Source organism: Saimiri boliviensis, chromosome 5, assembly GCF_048565385.1.
Source record: "Saimiri boliviensis isolate mSaiBol1 chromosome 5, mSaiBol1.pri, whole genome shotgun sequence".
Classification (NCBI taxonomy): domain Eukaryota; kingdom Metazoa; phylum Chordata; class Mammalia; order Primates; family Cebidae; genus Saimiri; species Saimiri boliviensis.
Genome location: NC_133453.1, coordinates 128,784,001 through 128,798,711, shown reverse-complemented (window position 1 = coordinate 128,798,711; position 14,711 = coordinate 128,784,001). Strand labels below are relative to the sequence as shown.

The window sequence follows — 14,711 nt, the reverse complement described above, 5'->3', positions numbered from 1 at the left end:
GTCTACAAAGCAGAGCCATGACAAAGCTGTAGGATCACAGCAAGGTTTTCTACTAGCTGCCCTTTCGAGAAGTTCTTCTCCCTCCATCCTACACAACTCTCAGAAACGATGACATTGGTTCTATTTTCAGTTAAACGGCTCCCTCCAGCCTCCTGGGTCTGAACTGCTTCCCCAGTCCTTAGCTGCATGTCAATTTACGACTACGGTTTGTATTTTCACATATATTATAGAAGACAAGGATCTATTAAAAATGGCAGATATAGGTAGCAGTTACAAACTAGCCTTTACCTACGAGAAGTGAGTAATATATACATTTATTGGATGATGTTAAAATTACATGAAAGACACGTTCAGTGTTTAAACAAAATCCCCAAGCATCTCCTCCCTGCTTCTCCACAAACAAAAATTATTTTTTGACATTTTCTTTAAGGTTTTATGAGTAAACATTTTCATTTCCACAGAACTATTTGATCTCAACCACAGAATTTCAATATTTGTTTTTGATCACACAAGTATGGTGGGTTGGTTTTGTGTTGGCCGGGGGGAGGGAGGGCCAGAGAGAGAGTTAAAATTACCAGATCCCTTTTATCTTCCATCCTGAGGCCTTACATTTGCCAATTCCTTTTTCCCTGTACATTTTTTTTAAGTATGAAATCTGAGAACCTCAAAGGCTCCTACTGCTCAAAGATTAGCCTTTTCACAGTCCACTGAGGACTCACTGGAAATGTTACAGAAAAACGGCCTGCCAGCTTGGGTGCTGCGGGGTAAAATCACCCACAGTTGCTGTCCATGTAAAATCTCCTCGATGTAAACAAACTTCTTCAGTCCTCGCTGCCCGCCTCACCCCCTTCTTTCTGTCCCCACCTCTGTCATATCCAGTTCATGCTGGCCCACAGCCCTCACACTTCCTTTCCTCAAAATTCCTCTTGGCCTGCCTCTGAGCCCCTCACACACTCTGCAGCTCCCATGGCTAAGGCTCACTGGGCAAAATGACTCCAGAAACTTACCTGGAGTGCAAGAAAGCCACTGACCAAGGGGGGCTGAGCCAGGCCACCAGGACAATCCTGCTCCTTCCACTGCACCCTTGCCTTCCCAGGCCCCACCCAACCCAAACAGGAAAGCAAGATCTCTAGACCCTCTGAGGCGAAGCATTTGAGTCGTGGGAGGGGCTGTTGGAAAATGCTGAGTTCAGCAGCAAGGAACAGAGAGAATTAGGAAGTCTGGTTCACTTGCCCACCTCCATGCCCACATGCCAGGCAGTGGCGGGCTAAGTGTCCCCCAGATATACAAATGCTCATCGGCTGCACAGCCTGGGGTAAGTCACCGAACTACTTTGGGCTTCAGTTTCCTCATCTGTAAAGTGGGCTTAAGTGTCCCCTGAATATGTATGGCAAACCATCAACGTGTGCCCAAACAGGGTGGGCACATGTAAGGAGTTATTGTGCTGTTAACACAGTGGCTCCTATACTCAGAGAGACGCCGAGGGGAAAGCAATCCTGCTTTTAAATTACTTTATATACTCAGAAGCATTAGTCACTTCGACAGCGTATTTCAACTTCCCTCCGGAGCGTCTACTCAATTGTTTCAAAGACTAGAAGCCTCACCTAGGTTCCTTATAGACTTCCATCATCTTCGGCCATCTCAAAGCAGATCCAAAGTCCACTATTCCTACGCTGGAGGTTTATTATTATTTGATGTGTTCCCTTTCCAGGAAAACTTCGATTTCCATTTTGCTTGTAATAAATCCAAACGTGGAGAACGACAAACTGCTTCTGAGACTCACAAACACAGGCCCTGGAGTTGATTGCGCCCCGGGGCGAAGAGAACGCGGAATGGCCGAGGCAGGAGGCCGGCCAGGGCACCGGTCCCCGCCAGGTGCCCTCGCGCCCGGGCTGGCTGGGAGGGGAAAGGCCACGGGCTACTCGCCCAGGCCAGGGTGCCCCTGCCGGGTGTCCGCGCGCCCCGGTGGAGGGCGCGGATCGGGTGGCCCCGGACTCCCGGGGGCTGGCAGTGCGCTCGCTCCGGCTTGGGGAGACGGGGGCCAGTCCGCCCCGGGGCTCTGAGCCCGGGGACGCTTGCTGCGGCCCCGCAGTCTCTCCGAAGGGGCGCGCGGAGCACGCGCGGCGCGGGCTCACTCACCCCATCTCCGGCGCTGCTCAGGCGGCCGCTCCGACGGGGCCTCTCGCGCTCGCCCTCCGTCCGCTCGGCAGCCGCTCCCCGCGCGGCACATGCGGCGGCCCGTGCGCGCCCGGCTCAGCCCCGGCGCCGCTCCATTCCGCGGGGCTGCGCGGCCGCCACTGCTGCCGCTGTCGCTGCCGCCGCCGCCGCCAGGCGCGGGCGGGCGGGGGCTGGGCTACCGCGGGCTGGGCGGCCGCGCTGGGGCGGCGCCCGCCCCGCCCTCTCCCCCCGCCCGCTCCCTCCGCCCGGCTCGTTACGTAACCTCGTGGCCCCCGGGCCGCGGCGGCGAGCCAGGAGATTGGGGGCGCGGCAGTGTAGGCGCCGTCCCCCGCACCGCCGCGCTGTCGCCGCTTTTCTCCCGGGCCACCCGGTCCTCTGTGGTGGCCACGCGTCGGCGCGCCCCCGCCCCACGCCGACTGGGGGGCCTCGCACAGTGCCACCAACATCCTGCCTGCTGGACTGAAAGTCCCATTGGCACCTGGTGGGAACTTTGGGACTACCTTTACTTTGCAGATGGGGAAACCGAGGCCTGGGGAGGGTAAGTGATTTGCCCAAGGTCACACATTCAGATTAGAGTTCGTTCAGGTCTCCAGAATCTGAGATGCGCATAGCTGTGCTCCTCCTTAAAGCCCACTTTCATCTTCCTGCCCGTTGCCTGCCCGGGTGGCCCTAAGGTACCCGCCACCATGAAATTCTGGAAGTCAGAGTGGCAGGAAGGATCCTACAGCCTGCGGCAGGTGCTCTGGGCTCTTTGCAGGATAAAAATGGGATGAAGGCTCCCACCTGAAGGGCCACCAGTTTTAAGGAAGCTTCATCAAGCTTGGTTTTATCCTTAAATAAAGGGGAATTCGGATGAAAAACTTAGAACTTCTAAGACCAGGCTCTCTTAGTCCCCTTTCTATCAGGTCCTGAGTCTCTACCAAAGGGTAGCACTAGGACTAACCTAACCTTCATCCCCACCCCAGGGCCTTCCACGGGATCATCATCTGTTGGGAACACACTGCTCACATAAGCCTGGCATCTAAGGACAGTAAAAAAAAGTCAAGGGACAGGCCGGGCATGGTGGCTTATGCCTGTAATCCCAGCACTTTGGAAGGTGGAGGTGGGTGGATCATTTGAGGTCAGGAGTTTGTGACTAGGCTGGCCAACATGGTGAAACCCCATCTCTACTAAAAATACAAAAATTAGCTGGGCATGGTGGCACGTACCTGTATTCCCAGCTACTCAGGAGGCTGAGGCAGGAGAATCACTTGAACCCAGGAGGCGGAGGTTCCAGCATGCCAAGATCGTGCCACTGCACTCCAGCCTGGGTGACAGAGTGAGACTGTCTCAACAACAACAACAAAAAGTCAAGGGACAAGCAGCTGGAGCACAGCCACCACCCTAACCCTACCCTCACCTCTCTTGGGACCACAGCTGTCACCTAACCTCCAACTCTTCTCACAGGGGCACCAGCCCCCTTCTCATCTGTGCTTTGCACTGCAGTCAGTAGTTTCTCAAGTACAAATCTGATCATGTCACTCTGTAAAATCCTTAATTGGCTTTCTTCCCACCATTCTTGGGATGAAGCCCAAGATAATGAACACGGTCCTAAAAGGCCCTGCCCCTCTGGCTTCCACTGCCCTTTCTAACCCTTCCTCCTCCCATTCTCTGCCTTGCCTCCTACACTCCAGCCAGCCGGCCATCCTTCCTGCTCTAGGGACTTTGCACATGCTATTCTGTCTGGGAAGATTTTTCTCCTCTCCTGTCTCAGTCACCTCAACTATCTTGCCTTGTTAATTCCTACTCATTCGTCAGATCTCAGTTAAAGCTGTCACTTCCTTTGGAAGCTTTACCTAATACCCTGGGTGAGACTGTGAGCACACTCATACTTTTTCTTCATTGCACTTCTTTGTACTATACAGTTTGGAATTACTCAGATGCATCTGCAAACTCTTTTAAAGCCATATCTTTTTGATCATCATTGTATCTGCAGGGCCTACAAGTGTGCCTGAAGGTCCTCCATAAGTATGTGCTGAATGAATGAATAAGCAACAGGCCATAGGCCACAAAATTGGCCAGGGTCTGTGAGCACACATGAGTCTGTGTGCACACAAGTCTGTGTACAGCTCAGGCTGACAAGCTCTTGATCCTAGAGGAAGTTCATCTACCACAAGCTGAATTCCAAAAACCAGGGCTGAGCCAGGGTACTTGAGGGGAAGGTGTTCCTGGCAGGGTCAAGGAGAGAAGTCAGCAGAAAGAGAATGAATAGCAGGAGCCAGCCCAGCTAGAGTAGGGGTATCAGAAGATAGAACCCCGATGTGGAGGGGTGAAGCCCTGAATGTGAGTTTCCTTTTGCTCCACTGATGGAAAGGGCACACCCCCATTACCTTGGCAAGATGCAACGAGGTTAACCAGGTGAGGTGGCGAATCACTCTGGCCACTTCACCTAGTCAGTGGCGATGCTGGAGGCATGACCCCACATGAGATTAAATACTCCATGATTAAAGTGGCTGTCACTGTGGGACAAAGGCTGTCACCCTGAGATGAGAGAAAACAGTAGATCAGAAAATATTTGGCAATGTATGCCCTTCCTTTCTCCACCTTATGGCTGCCACCCATGTGGGGAGCAGCCTCTACTCCTCTCCTTCAATCTCAACAACTCCAGGCCCAGGTCAGCTTCTGCTTCTTGGGAGCTTTTTCAGATCACTCCAGCTCTCAGTCTAATTTTCTGGGGCAGTACTTTCCGGCAGTATTTCATTATTTTGGAATGCCTCCTCGAGAGGGGCCACTTGATTTCCCTATCAGCGTCTCTCCAATAGAAGCCAATACAGTCACCCTTTTTCTGTGGAAACTCCTATCTCCATGGTCTCCACTGTCTCTTCTCCACTGTTTACTTATTCAGTAATTTCTAACAGCATGAACTCATGTATACTTATTTTATATTTTGGGCTATAATCTTACACAACATGATTTACTTGTTGCTCAAGTTGTTCCAGCTTTGCCCATTGGGAGTGCTTCCAGTTGGCTCCTGTGTCCCTTCCACACGCCCCATCCTTTTGTTTTTTTGAGTACTTCCTTACTTTTTGGTACCACAAGATGCTCCAGGTTCATCTTGTGTTTACCCTGTCCCAGACCTAGAAGCGGCCATTTCTCTGGGAGCCTGGGAGCTAGCTTTTGAGAGTCAAGAGCCCAGAGCTGTGGAATGTTACCATATTAGACACAGAGGGTGCACAGTGCTTCTCTGCCCGGGATGCTCGGGAGAATGTGTGAGCAATAAAGAAGAGGAAGGGTACACATGGACATGCTGCCTGTTTCCTTAGCGCCCAGGCTTGGATACACTCCCTGATGGGCTACCCACAGTTATCTGATCTGCCTGGGTTAGACTATAGGATGTTTCTCAGACCAACTGCCCTTGCTTGGCAATCAGATTTTGGATTGCCGGTAGTGAAGGGAGATGATCAGTAAGGTCTATCCTTTCAGGAAGCCCAAAGTGAAGGGGAGAGAGATTCTGGGCTAGCTGGAGGTTGAGGCAAGGCCAAGGAGAGCCTTTGTAGGCCAAGAGACGTAAATGTCCTTTTAGGCTAAGCAAGAGGAGCCAGGGCTGGGTGAGGTGGCTCATGCCTATAATACCAGCACTTTGGGAGGACGAGGTGGGTGGATCACCTGAGGTCAGGAGTTCCAGACCAGCCTGGCCAACATGGTGAAACCCCATCTCTACCAAAACTACAAAAAAAAAAAAAAATTAGCCAGATGTGGTGGTGGGCACCTGTAATCCCAGCTACTTGGGAGGCTGAGGCAGGAGAATCGTTTATTCCTGCTGACAAGTGGTGGAGAAAAAACAAAAGAGGAGCCAGTGAAGGGGGCTGGGGGTGGCAGCGGCAGACAAGGCCAAAGATAGGAGCAAAAGGGATGGTCCTAGAGAAAGTGAGAGAGGATGGATCCAGGCTTAGCAGGAAGAGTTACGCGTGGAGAAGGTAGGAGCTGTGGTCCCAGGGAAGGCAAGAGAGGTTGCAGGAACTCTTGCCGGGTACACTGCTTTTTCCTAAAGGAAGCAAGGACAGCTACTGAGCATGCATGAGAGGGAGGCGATGGCACAGAAGCCAAATCTGAAACAATACTGTTGGGAAAATACAAACTGGTATTTGGATAGCTTCTCAGTTGGGAATGAGCAGGGCAGCAATGCCTCCAGAAGTCCAGCCCAGGAGGACAGACCTTGACCAGCACAAGGTCAGGGACTCAGAATGTTTGCCATTCTGTGCAGACAGCAGAGGCTTCCAAAATCTGATTGCCAAGCAAGGGCAGTTGGTCTGAGAAACATCCTATAGTCTAACCCAGGCAGATCAGATAACTGTGGGTAGCACATCAGGGAGTGTATCCAAGCCTGGGCGCTAAGGAAACAGGCAGCATGTCCATGTGTACCCTTCCTCTTCTTTATTGCTCACACATTCTCCTGAGCATTCCGAGCAGAGAAGCACTGTGCACCCTCTGTGTCTAATATGGTAACATTCCACAGCTCTGGGCTCTTGACTCTCAAAAGCTAGCTCCCAGGCTCCCAGAGAAATGGCCGCTTCTAGGTCTGGGACAGGGTAAACACAAGATGAACCTGGAGCATCTTGTGGTACCAAAAAGTAAGGAAGTACTCAAAAAAACAAAAGGATGGGGCGTGTGGAAGGGACACAGGAGCCAACTGGAAGCACTCCCAGTGGGCAAAGCTGGAACAACTTGAGCAACAAGTAAATCATGTTGTGTAAGATTATAGCCCAAAATATAAAATAAGTATACATGAGTTCATGCTGTTAGAAATTACTGAATAAGTAAACAGTGGAGAAGAGACAATCTTTCCTATGGTAGATGTCCTTCCCCCCAGGAGGTGGCGTTTAATGCCACCACCACCACCATCACCCCACCTCCACTCCCACTTGAGGGTAGGCTGGTATTAGTGTCTATTCTTTGCTTTCAAAGAATATATTATGGAGGCCGAGTGTGGTGACTCACGCCTGTAGTCCCAGCACTGTGGGAGGCCGAGGCGAGTGGATCGCCTAAGGTCAGGAGTTTGAGACCAGCCTGGCCAACATGGTGAAACCCCATCTCTACTAAAAATACAAAAACTAGTAGGGCCTAGTGGTAGGCGCCTGTAGCCCCAGCTACTTGGGAGGCTGAGGCGGGAGAATCGCTTGAACCCGGGAGGCAGAGGTTGCAGTGAGCCAAGATGGCACCAATGCACTCCAGCCTGGGGGATACAGCAAGACTCCATCTCCAAAAAAAAAAAATATAGTATGGAAAGGGAAAAATAGGAACTTTACAGTGGAAAAACCTGGCAGACACTATCTTAACCAAGTAATGACAATTAGCATCACCAGTGGTGTCCTGTTGAAATCATGTATCCCCCTAGTAGGATGTGATGAGAAGGGCACTTCACCTGTGTGATATTTTTTCCCAAAACTCAGAACTCCAGTTTAATCATGAGAAACACATCAGGCAAACCCAAACTGACATGTTCTGCAAAATACCTGACCAGTACTCGTCAGAACTGTTCAAGGTCATCAAAGCCAAGAAAAGACTGAGAAACTGCTGGGGACCAGAGGAGCCTAAGGAGACATGACAACTAAATGCAGTGCAGGACCTGGCTCAGATTCCAGAACATAACGAAGAAAAACGGGTAAAATCCAAATAGTCTGGGGTTTAGTTAATAGTTATGTGCCAGCATTGGTTCCTTAGTTATGACAAATGTGCCACAGAAATGTACAATGTTCATAGGGGAAGTTGGGTAGGAATATATGAGAACACTCTGTATTATCTTTGCAACTTTCCTCTAAATCTAAAATTGTTCCAAGATTAAAAGTTTGTAAAAAATACAATAATCTTGGGAGTTTCCAAATCCTCCATGCAGCATAGCAATCAGCAATATCAGAAAAGTGAGTTTGTAGAACACTGAACAAGTCATTTATCAGGTAATACCTGAGGATTTTGAAGTGTTGGAATAACTTCAAAGGCAAGCCACTGAAATCAGTGTTTTTCATTTTTTTAAAAACTACCATCCACAGTAAGAAATATATTTTACACTACAACCTGGTACATACTTCAGCATATACCTACTCTGTCTGTAGTTATATCAATATAAAACAGAAACAAAAAGTTAATTTTTATCCTTTCACCTGCAAGGCATTCAGATATCATCCATTCTGTTCTTTTTTTTATTATTATTATTTTTTTTATTTTTTTGAGACGGAGTCTCACTCTGCCACCAGGCTGGAATGCAGTGGAATGATCTCCTGCCTCAGCCTCCTGAGTAGCTGGGAATACAGGCACGCGCCACCACCAAGCTAATTTTTGTATATTTAGTAGAGACAGGGTTTTACCATGTTGGCCAGGATGGTCTCGATTTCTTGACCTTGTGATCCACCTGCCTTAGCCTCCCCAAGTACTGGGATTACAGGCATGAGCCACTGCGCCCAGCCCATTCTGTTCTATTTTTAAAAGCAGTACTGCTCATAACCTACTAATTGATTTCATAAACCTGTAATCTATGTATTTTTACTTTTGGCAGCAAAATTGGGCTCATTATGTACATGCATAATGTTATTATTAGTGTGCTCAGATTTCTGGTATGGCTAGTCAAGGGACTTCAAACATTTTTTTTCTTCTAACCCTAAAAGGTCATTTCTTTCAACTGCATATGAAACAAATGTCTTATTAAAGCTATTAATTAAAGGGATAACTGTCGGGTATTATGCAGCTCTTAGATTATATTTGTGAAGCCTGTAGAGTAACACAGAAATGTATTTATTCTTTCAACAAATGTTGATCACCTGCTATGTATCTGGCACTGTGGTGGGCATTAGGGATAAAGTGCTCAGCAAAACAGACAAGTCCTTCTGTCCTAGGACTATAAGATTGTGTCAATGGTATTAATCAGATAAGCACACAAATATATAAACTGTGTGAATAGGAGACCTAATTTAGGTTGAAGAGGGTGGTCAGGAATGGCCTATTGAAGAGACATTTAAAAAGAGGCCTGATGGCTGGGTGTGGTGGCTTATACCCGTAGTCCCACACTTTGGAAGGCCAAGGCAGGCAGATCACTTGAGGCCAGGAGTTCAAGATCAGCCTGGCCAACATGGCGAAACCCCATTTCTACTAAAAATACAAAAATTAGCCAGGCATGATGGTGCACACCTATAATCCCAGCTACTCAGAAGCCTGAGGCAGGAGAATCACTTGAACCTAGGAGGCGGAGTTTGCAGTGAGCTGAGATTGCACCACTGCATTCCAGCCTGGGCAACAGAGCAAGACTCCATCTCAAAAAAAAAGAAAAAAAAAAGAAAAAAAAGAAGAGGCCTGAAGACAGAGAGGCATCATTAGTCATGGGGAAGCATGAGGCGAGGGTCCCAAGCAGAGGAAACTGCAAAGGCGCTGAGGTAGTAGGGAGTCCGGCTATTTTGAAATGCTGGGAAAAGGCCAGTGTGGTTAGAGTACAGTGAGTTTAGCAAAGCATGGGTGAAGGATGCAGGGCCCTTTGGCTGCATTAAGGATTTGGGATTTATTCAAATGCAGTGAGAGCCCACTGATGGGTTGGGGAATGCCATGATCTGGTTTATGATGTTAAAAGATCACACTCCTGGGAGAAGAAGGGCTAAGAAAAGGACAAGAGTAAAACATGGAGACTGGTTAACAGGCTCTAGACAAAACATAAGGATGGAGATGAAGGGAAGTCGATTACAGATTATAGCTATTTTAGGGTAGATTCAACAGAACTTGGTGGATGGGATGTGTATTAGGATATAAAGTTAAGTTTGTAAAATAATCTGAATTACAGTTGTGCTGTGAGTAGAATTATATAAAAACAATTAGAATATATGGACAAGGCCTGGATAGAAAATAAAAAGCTTATTAGGATGGCAGAAGGAATATAAGGTAAAGGTCTCAGTACTGGACTCAGACCTGCATTAAGTCCTGGCTCTGCAATGACTATCTGTGACCATGAGCAAGTTTTTAACCTCTCTGAGCCTCAGTGCTTTCGTCTATGAAGTAGGCAATCTCTTTGGACTATTAAGAAGAGTGAATGAGGCCAGGCATGGTGGCTCACACCTGTAATCTCAGCACTTTGGAAGGCTGAGCTGGGTGGATCACCTGAGGTCAGGAGTTCAAGACCAGCCTGGCCAACATGGTGAAACCCTGTCTTTACTGAAAACATAAAAATTAGCTGAGCATGGTGGCACAAGCCTGTAATCCCAGGTACTCGGGTGGCTGAGGCAGGAGAATCTCTTGAGCCCAGAAGGCAGAGGTTGCAGTGAGCCAAGATATTGCATCACTGCACTCCAGCATGGGCAACCGAAGTGAGACTCTATCTCAAAAAAAAAAGAAGAGTGAATGAGATCATATCTGTAAAGTGCTTAGCTCAGTCCCTAGTATAGTATATCCTCAATACATTACAGGTATTATTATGATTATTACTAGCTATAATGGTGGAACTAAGGTGAAATTTTCATTTATTGTGACTGAATGAATATGATCAAAATGGTTCTTATATAATCGACATTTTAAAATTTATAAGAGTCAGTTTGAGGATTCTGAAACTGCCTCCACCATGGAAGCAGCTTGTGTACTTCCTGCCAGATAACATTTTGACAATCTGTATCTAGAGCCCTCCATAGATTCAGGACCCTTCTACAGGGCGCCTGAGGATTAGAGAAGACTATGGGCGTCGCTTTAAGATGACACCAGCCCTAGCCCCTGCTGTTTCCAATCCAGCCAAGAGCCTGCCCTTAGGAAGGTGAGCTATAAATGACTGCCAACAGTTCCATCTGTCCTCTGCCTCTCCCATCCGGGGATCTCCAATGTCTATCCATCCTGGATGCCTCCAGAGATTTTGATAGCATCTATCCATTTATTTATTTAACTGAGCACCTATTTTGAGCCAGTCTGTGTCCTTGAACAATAAGCTAAATATAACATGACTGAGGTATGAATAAAGTACTTCCTGCAGAAGGCTTCAAAAAGTGGGTGTGTGAGTTGGGTCCTGAAGGATGTGCAGGAGGGAAGACCATTTCTATATCCAGCAAAGAGACCAGCCCATGCTGAGGCATGGGGGCATTAAAGGCCATGATTGATATAGGAAATGACAAGAATGTCCATGTAGTTGGCTCAACAGCGTGGTGGGAAGTGACCAGAAATGAGAGGTAAGTTGAGACCACTCTGTGAAAGACCTCTGGGTCATGTTAGGAGTTTGGACTTGATTCTGAGGCCACAGGGAGCTAGTGGAGGTTTTGAAGTAGGAGGTTGGCATGATCAGACTTAGGTCTTAGCTTCTCTGGCATCAGAGGAGAGAATGTTGTGGAAAGGCAGACTGGAGGCAGGAGAAGCTTGTTGGTAGGATGTTAGCAAGACTCCAGGATTGGGGAAGGACAGGAAGTGTCTTAATCAGCCCGCAGTGAGGGTGGGAGCCTGACTAGAGAGAAGAGCCAGGGAACTCCTGCAATGCCAGGGCCTGGGAAGCTACAGCTGCTAGGGATGTGGGTGGGGTTGGGGGTCATGATCAAACAATCCAGCAACCTTGAGGAGAGGACTTTGGACCTCACTGGCTACCTCCCAGCAGAATTCAATTCCAAGAGGCAAAAACAGAAATGACCTCATGAGTAGCCCAGCCAGCTGCAAGTGCCCCCAGGGGCATCATGGTTGTGTTGCCCCATGCTCTGAGCTGTCACACTCATTGTCACCTTTATCCCTATCAACAGGTGTCTCTTCCACTAAACTATGATTTTTCAAGGCCAGGGTCCCTCCCTGGGGTTTTCTTGCTCTGTTTGGGCTCCATCCTCAGGTAAGCTCTCTTCTGGGCTCCCATCTCACATTCAAGTCCAGCAAATTCCTAAATAGGTCAAGCCAAAGTCTCTGAATTAAACCTTGCCTTGTCTGACTGCCCTGCCTTGGGGCACAGGCTGATTCCTAAGCCCATCACAGTTGCCAGGGGGATGGAGGGTCCTGATTGGCTCAGTCTGGGTCACATGCAGCCCTGGGCTGAGGTGTGGAGGCAGCTTCTCACAGAAGGCATGAACTGGGTGTAGGACTGGGGTGGATGCCCAGAGGAAAATCAAGGTAAATAGATACAGGGTGGTGGCCAAAACATAACACTGCCCACTGTCAGCATATAGTTACAATTGCTTCCCATTGGCACACACACAGTGGCTGCTGGATGATAGGTAGTCAAAGGCAGAGCACAGTCATTGCAGGTTAAGCAATTCCTGGAGAAGAACTTGAAAAGGCCGGTCTGGACAGTGGGTACAGTTCTGAGGATCCAAGGCATAGACGGTGGAAATATATGCATTAAGCCAGCTGTTCTCAACCTTGGCTGAACATTAAAATCACCTCTGGAGAGCTGACAAAATACCAGTGCCAGGCCCCACCTCCAGAAAGAGTGATTTAATTGGTTTGGTGGTGCCCAGGCATCAGTAATCCCTTAAACTGATTATGATTCTGATGTGCAGCCAGGGTTGAGAACCACTGCCCACTCAGTGTTCAAAGAGAGGTAGGTGTGATACCCAGATCCCCAAGAGTTTAGGAACTGGTAGGAACAAAAAGGAGGACACCCAGCTCACTGGCTGGGCTTGCATGAGATTTAGGGTTCTGGAGAAGAACTAAGAAATCCAAAGAATGTGTAAGGCCAGGGAGGTGCAGTACCTCCTGTGAACACATAGCAGAAGGTATTAATTCTGAAGTCTGCTAACTTTCTCTGAAAGAGCCTGGAGTTCTAAGGATTATTTGCCTCTGATTGGCAGCAGCAGAATGAAAAGGTGCCTGTGTGTATATCTGGAAGGCTGGGATGGGTCAGGTTCAGATGCATGAGGCTGGACTCAAGAGCCATGCCTGAGGTAGACTGAGCAACACTAGGGATGAGTTCAAAGAATGGTAGAGTCATATATAGCTGAGGCTTCCAACCGGAGAGGCTGGGCAGAGGGTGATGATACCTCTCAAGAGGGGGAGGAGCAGCAGCAGCAAGTCAGAGAAGTGAGAATGATGAGTGCAGTTTTGGACATGCTGAGATGCAGGAATCTGAGGACCAAATAAGAGGAGACGTCCAGCGGGTTAGTTACATATTATAGGTACACAGCTTGGAAGGCAGACTTGGGAGCCAAGTCAGCAAGTCAGCAAGTCAGTATATGAACCTGGGAAATGCATGTAGAGCAAACAGAGGCGGGGCTGAGGAGACCCTGATGGAATCACCAGGGAGGAAAGGTAGCCTGTGAGGACCAAAGACTGGCCGTTAGTATCCAAGGGCCCATTCTGTTCTAATGTGGATCAGTCCCCCTTCAGCTTGATTTTGCTGAATCAAATATCAACTTTTTAAAAAATGAGATAACTCCTTGCCAGTATACTAAGAGCAAACAAAAACAAACAAAAAGCAATTAATACAAAATAGAAACAAGCAGCTTTTCAATTCAATGTAGCAAATATTTACTGAACGCCTACTATGTGCCCAGCCTAGCTGCAATGGTGTAGTTGGCATAGTCAGCTTATCAGGCATCCTGTCCCACTCCTACTCTCTTCTCCAGCCCCATCTGGGAGGCCTCAGTTGTTCTGGTTCCTAGAATCTTTGCTTCAGCTGATCCACCAGTTGTTCTATGTGAGGTCTCTGGCAAATCTGGGGTCCTCATGGTGAGAAACACCTTTGCGGGAAGCTACCTTCACCCCAGCTGCCAAGCAGGCTTTACACTTTGTCTGTTCCACAAAGCCCTGGCCTGTGCTGGGCACCCCATAAGACCTGGCTTCTATCCAAGGCCCACCTCCAGCTCTTTCTCAGCTCCTATGTAGGGCAGAGATGCCTTATCTGGCTGTTGGCCCCAAATGAGCAGACGAGTGAGATGCCATTTCCACCCTCCCTCCAGCTGCTCTCCCTGCAGGGTCTCTAGGAGTTTCCTTTCTGTCACTTCCGAGTTACAATACCACAACAGTTTCCAGAAAGTCACTTGGAATCAAGATAATACCTTTCTACTCAAACAAAGCAAGAGGCTGGTGAATCCCTCACAGTCTCCGTTCACACGTGATTTCCTCTTTCTCCATTTTCTCTGGGTTCCTCATCCCCTCATTTGCCCAGCAAACACTTCTCGTGCCCAGGTTGGAGGGTCCTGTGTCGGTTGCCTCTGTAGCAGACCCCTCCTTTTAGAAATTTGCTTTCCATGACATACAACGTACTGTTCTCTTGGCACAGGCCATCTGTCCATGTGCATAATTCTCCAGTCTACAGATTCTTGACCTCCTTTGAAACCATCACAAAGCTGTGTGTTCAGTCTACTTTACTCAGGTATCCCTTTAAATCCCCATGCGTCATTACATGCACTGGTATATCACTTTCTAAAAACGTCTTCCTCAGTTGCTTCTTGGGTATACTGTCTCCTAAACAAGTTTTTTTCTTAATTGTGATAAAATATATATAACAATAAAACTTATCATTTAAATCCTTTTAAGTGTAGCTTTAAGTGGCATTAAAGTATATTCACATTATTGTGCAATGCTCATGACTATCCATCTCCAGAACTTTTTCATTATCCCAAACCCAC

The 14,711-nt window shown here is 48.2% G+C and overlaps 1 protein-coding gene across 3 annotated transcripts in view; it reads right to left on the bottom strand.

The window, feature by feature from the left end:
• The window catches only part of HOMER2 (homer scaffold protein 2), a 142,057-nt gene that overhangs the window by 101,404 nt on the left and 25,942 nt on the right, over positions 1 to 14,711 (bottom strand). The window contains exon 1 of one of the 3 annotated variants that reach the window (XM_010350150.3): positions 2,140 to 2,358. The exons of 1 other annotated variant lie outside the window; for it this stretch is intronic. In XM_010350150.3, the coding sequence (XP_010348452.1) occupies positions 2,140 to 2,144 (5 nt within the window). In that variant the 5' untranslated portion in view covers positions 2,145 to 2,358. Of the gene's footprint in view, positions 1 to 1,604; positions 1,911 to 2,139; positions 2,359 to 14,711 lie in introns of those variants that run through there. One more of the 3 variants, XM_010350143.2, reaches the window with a different exon arrangement.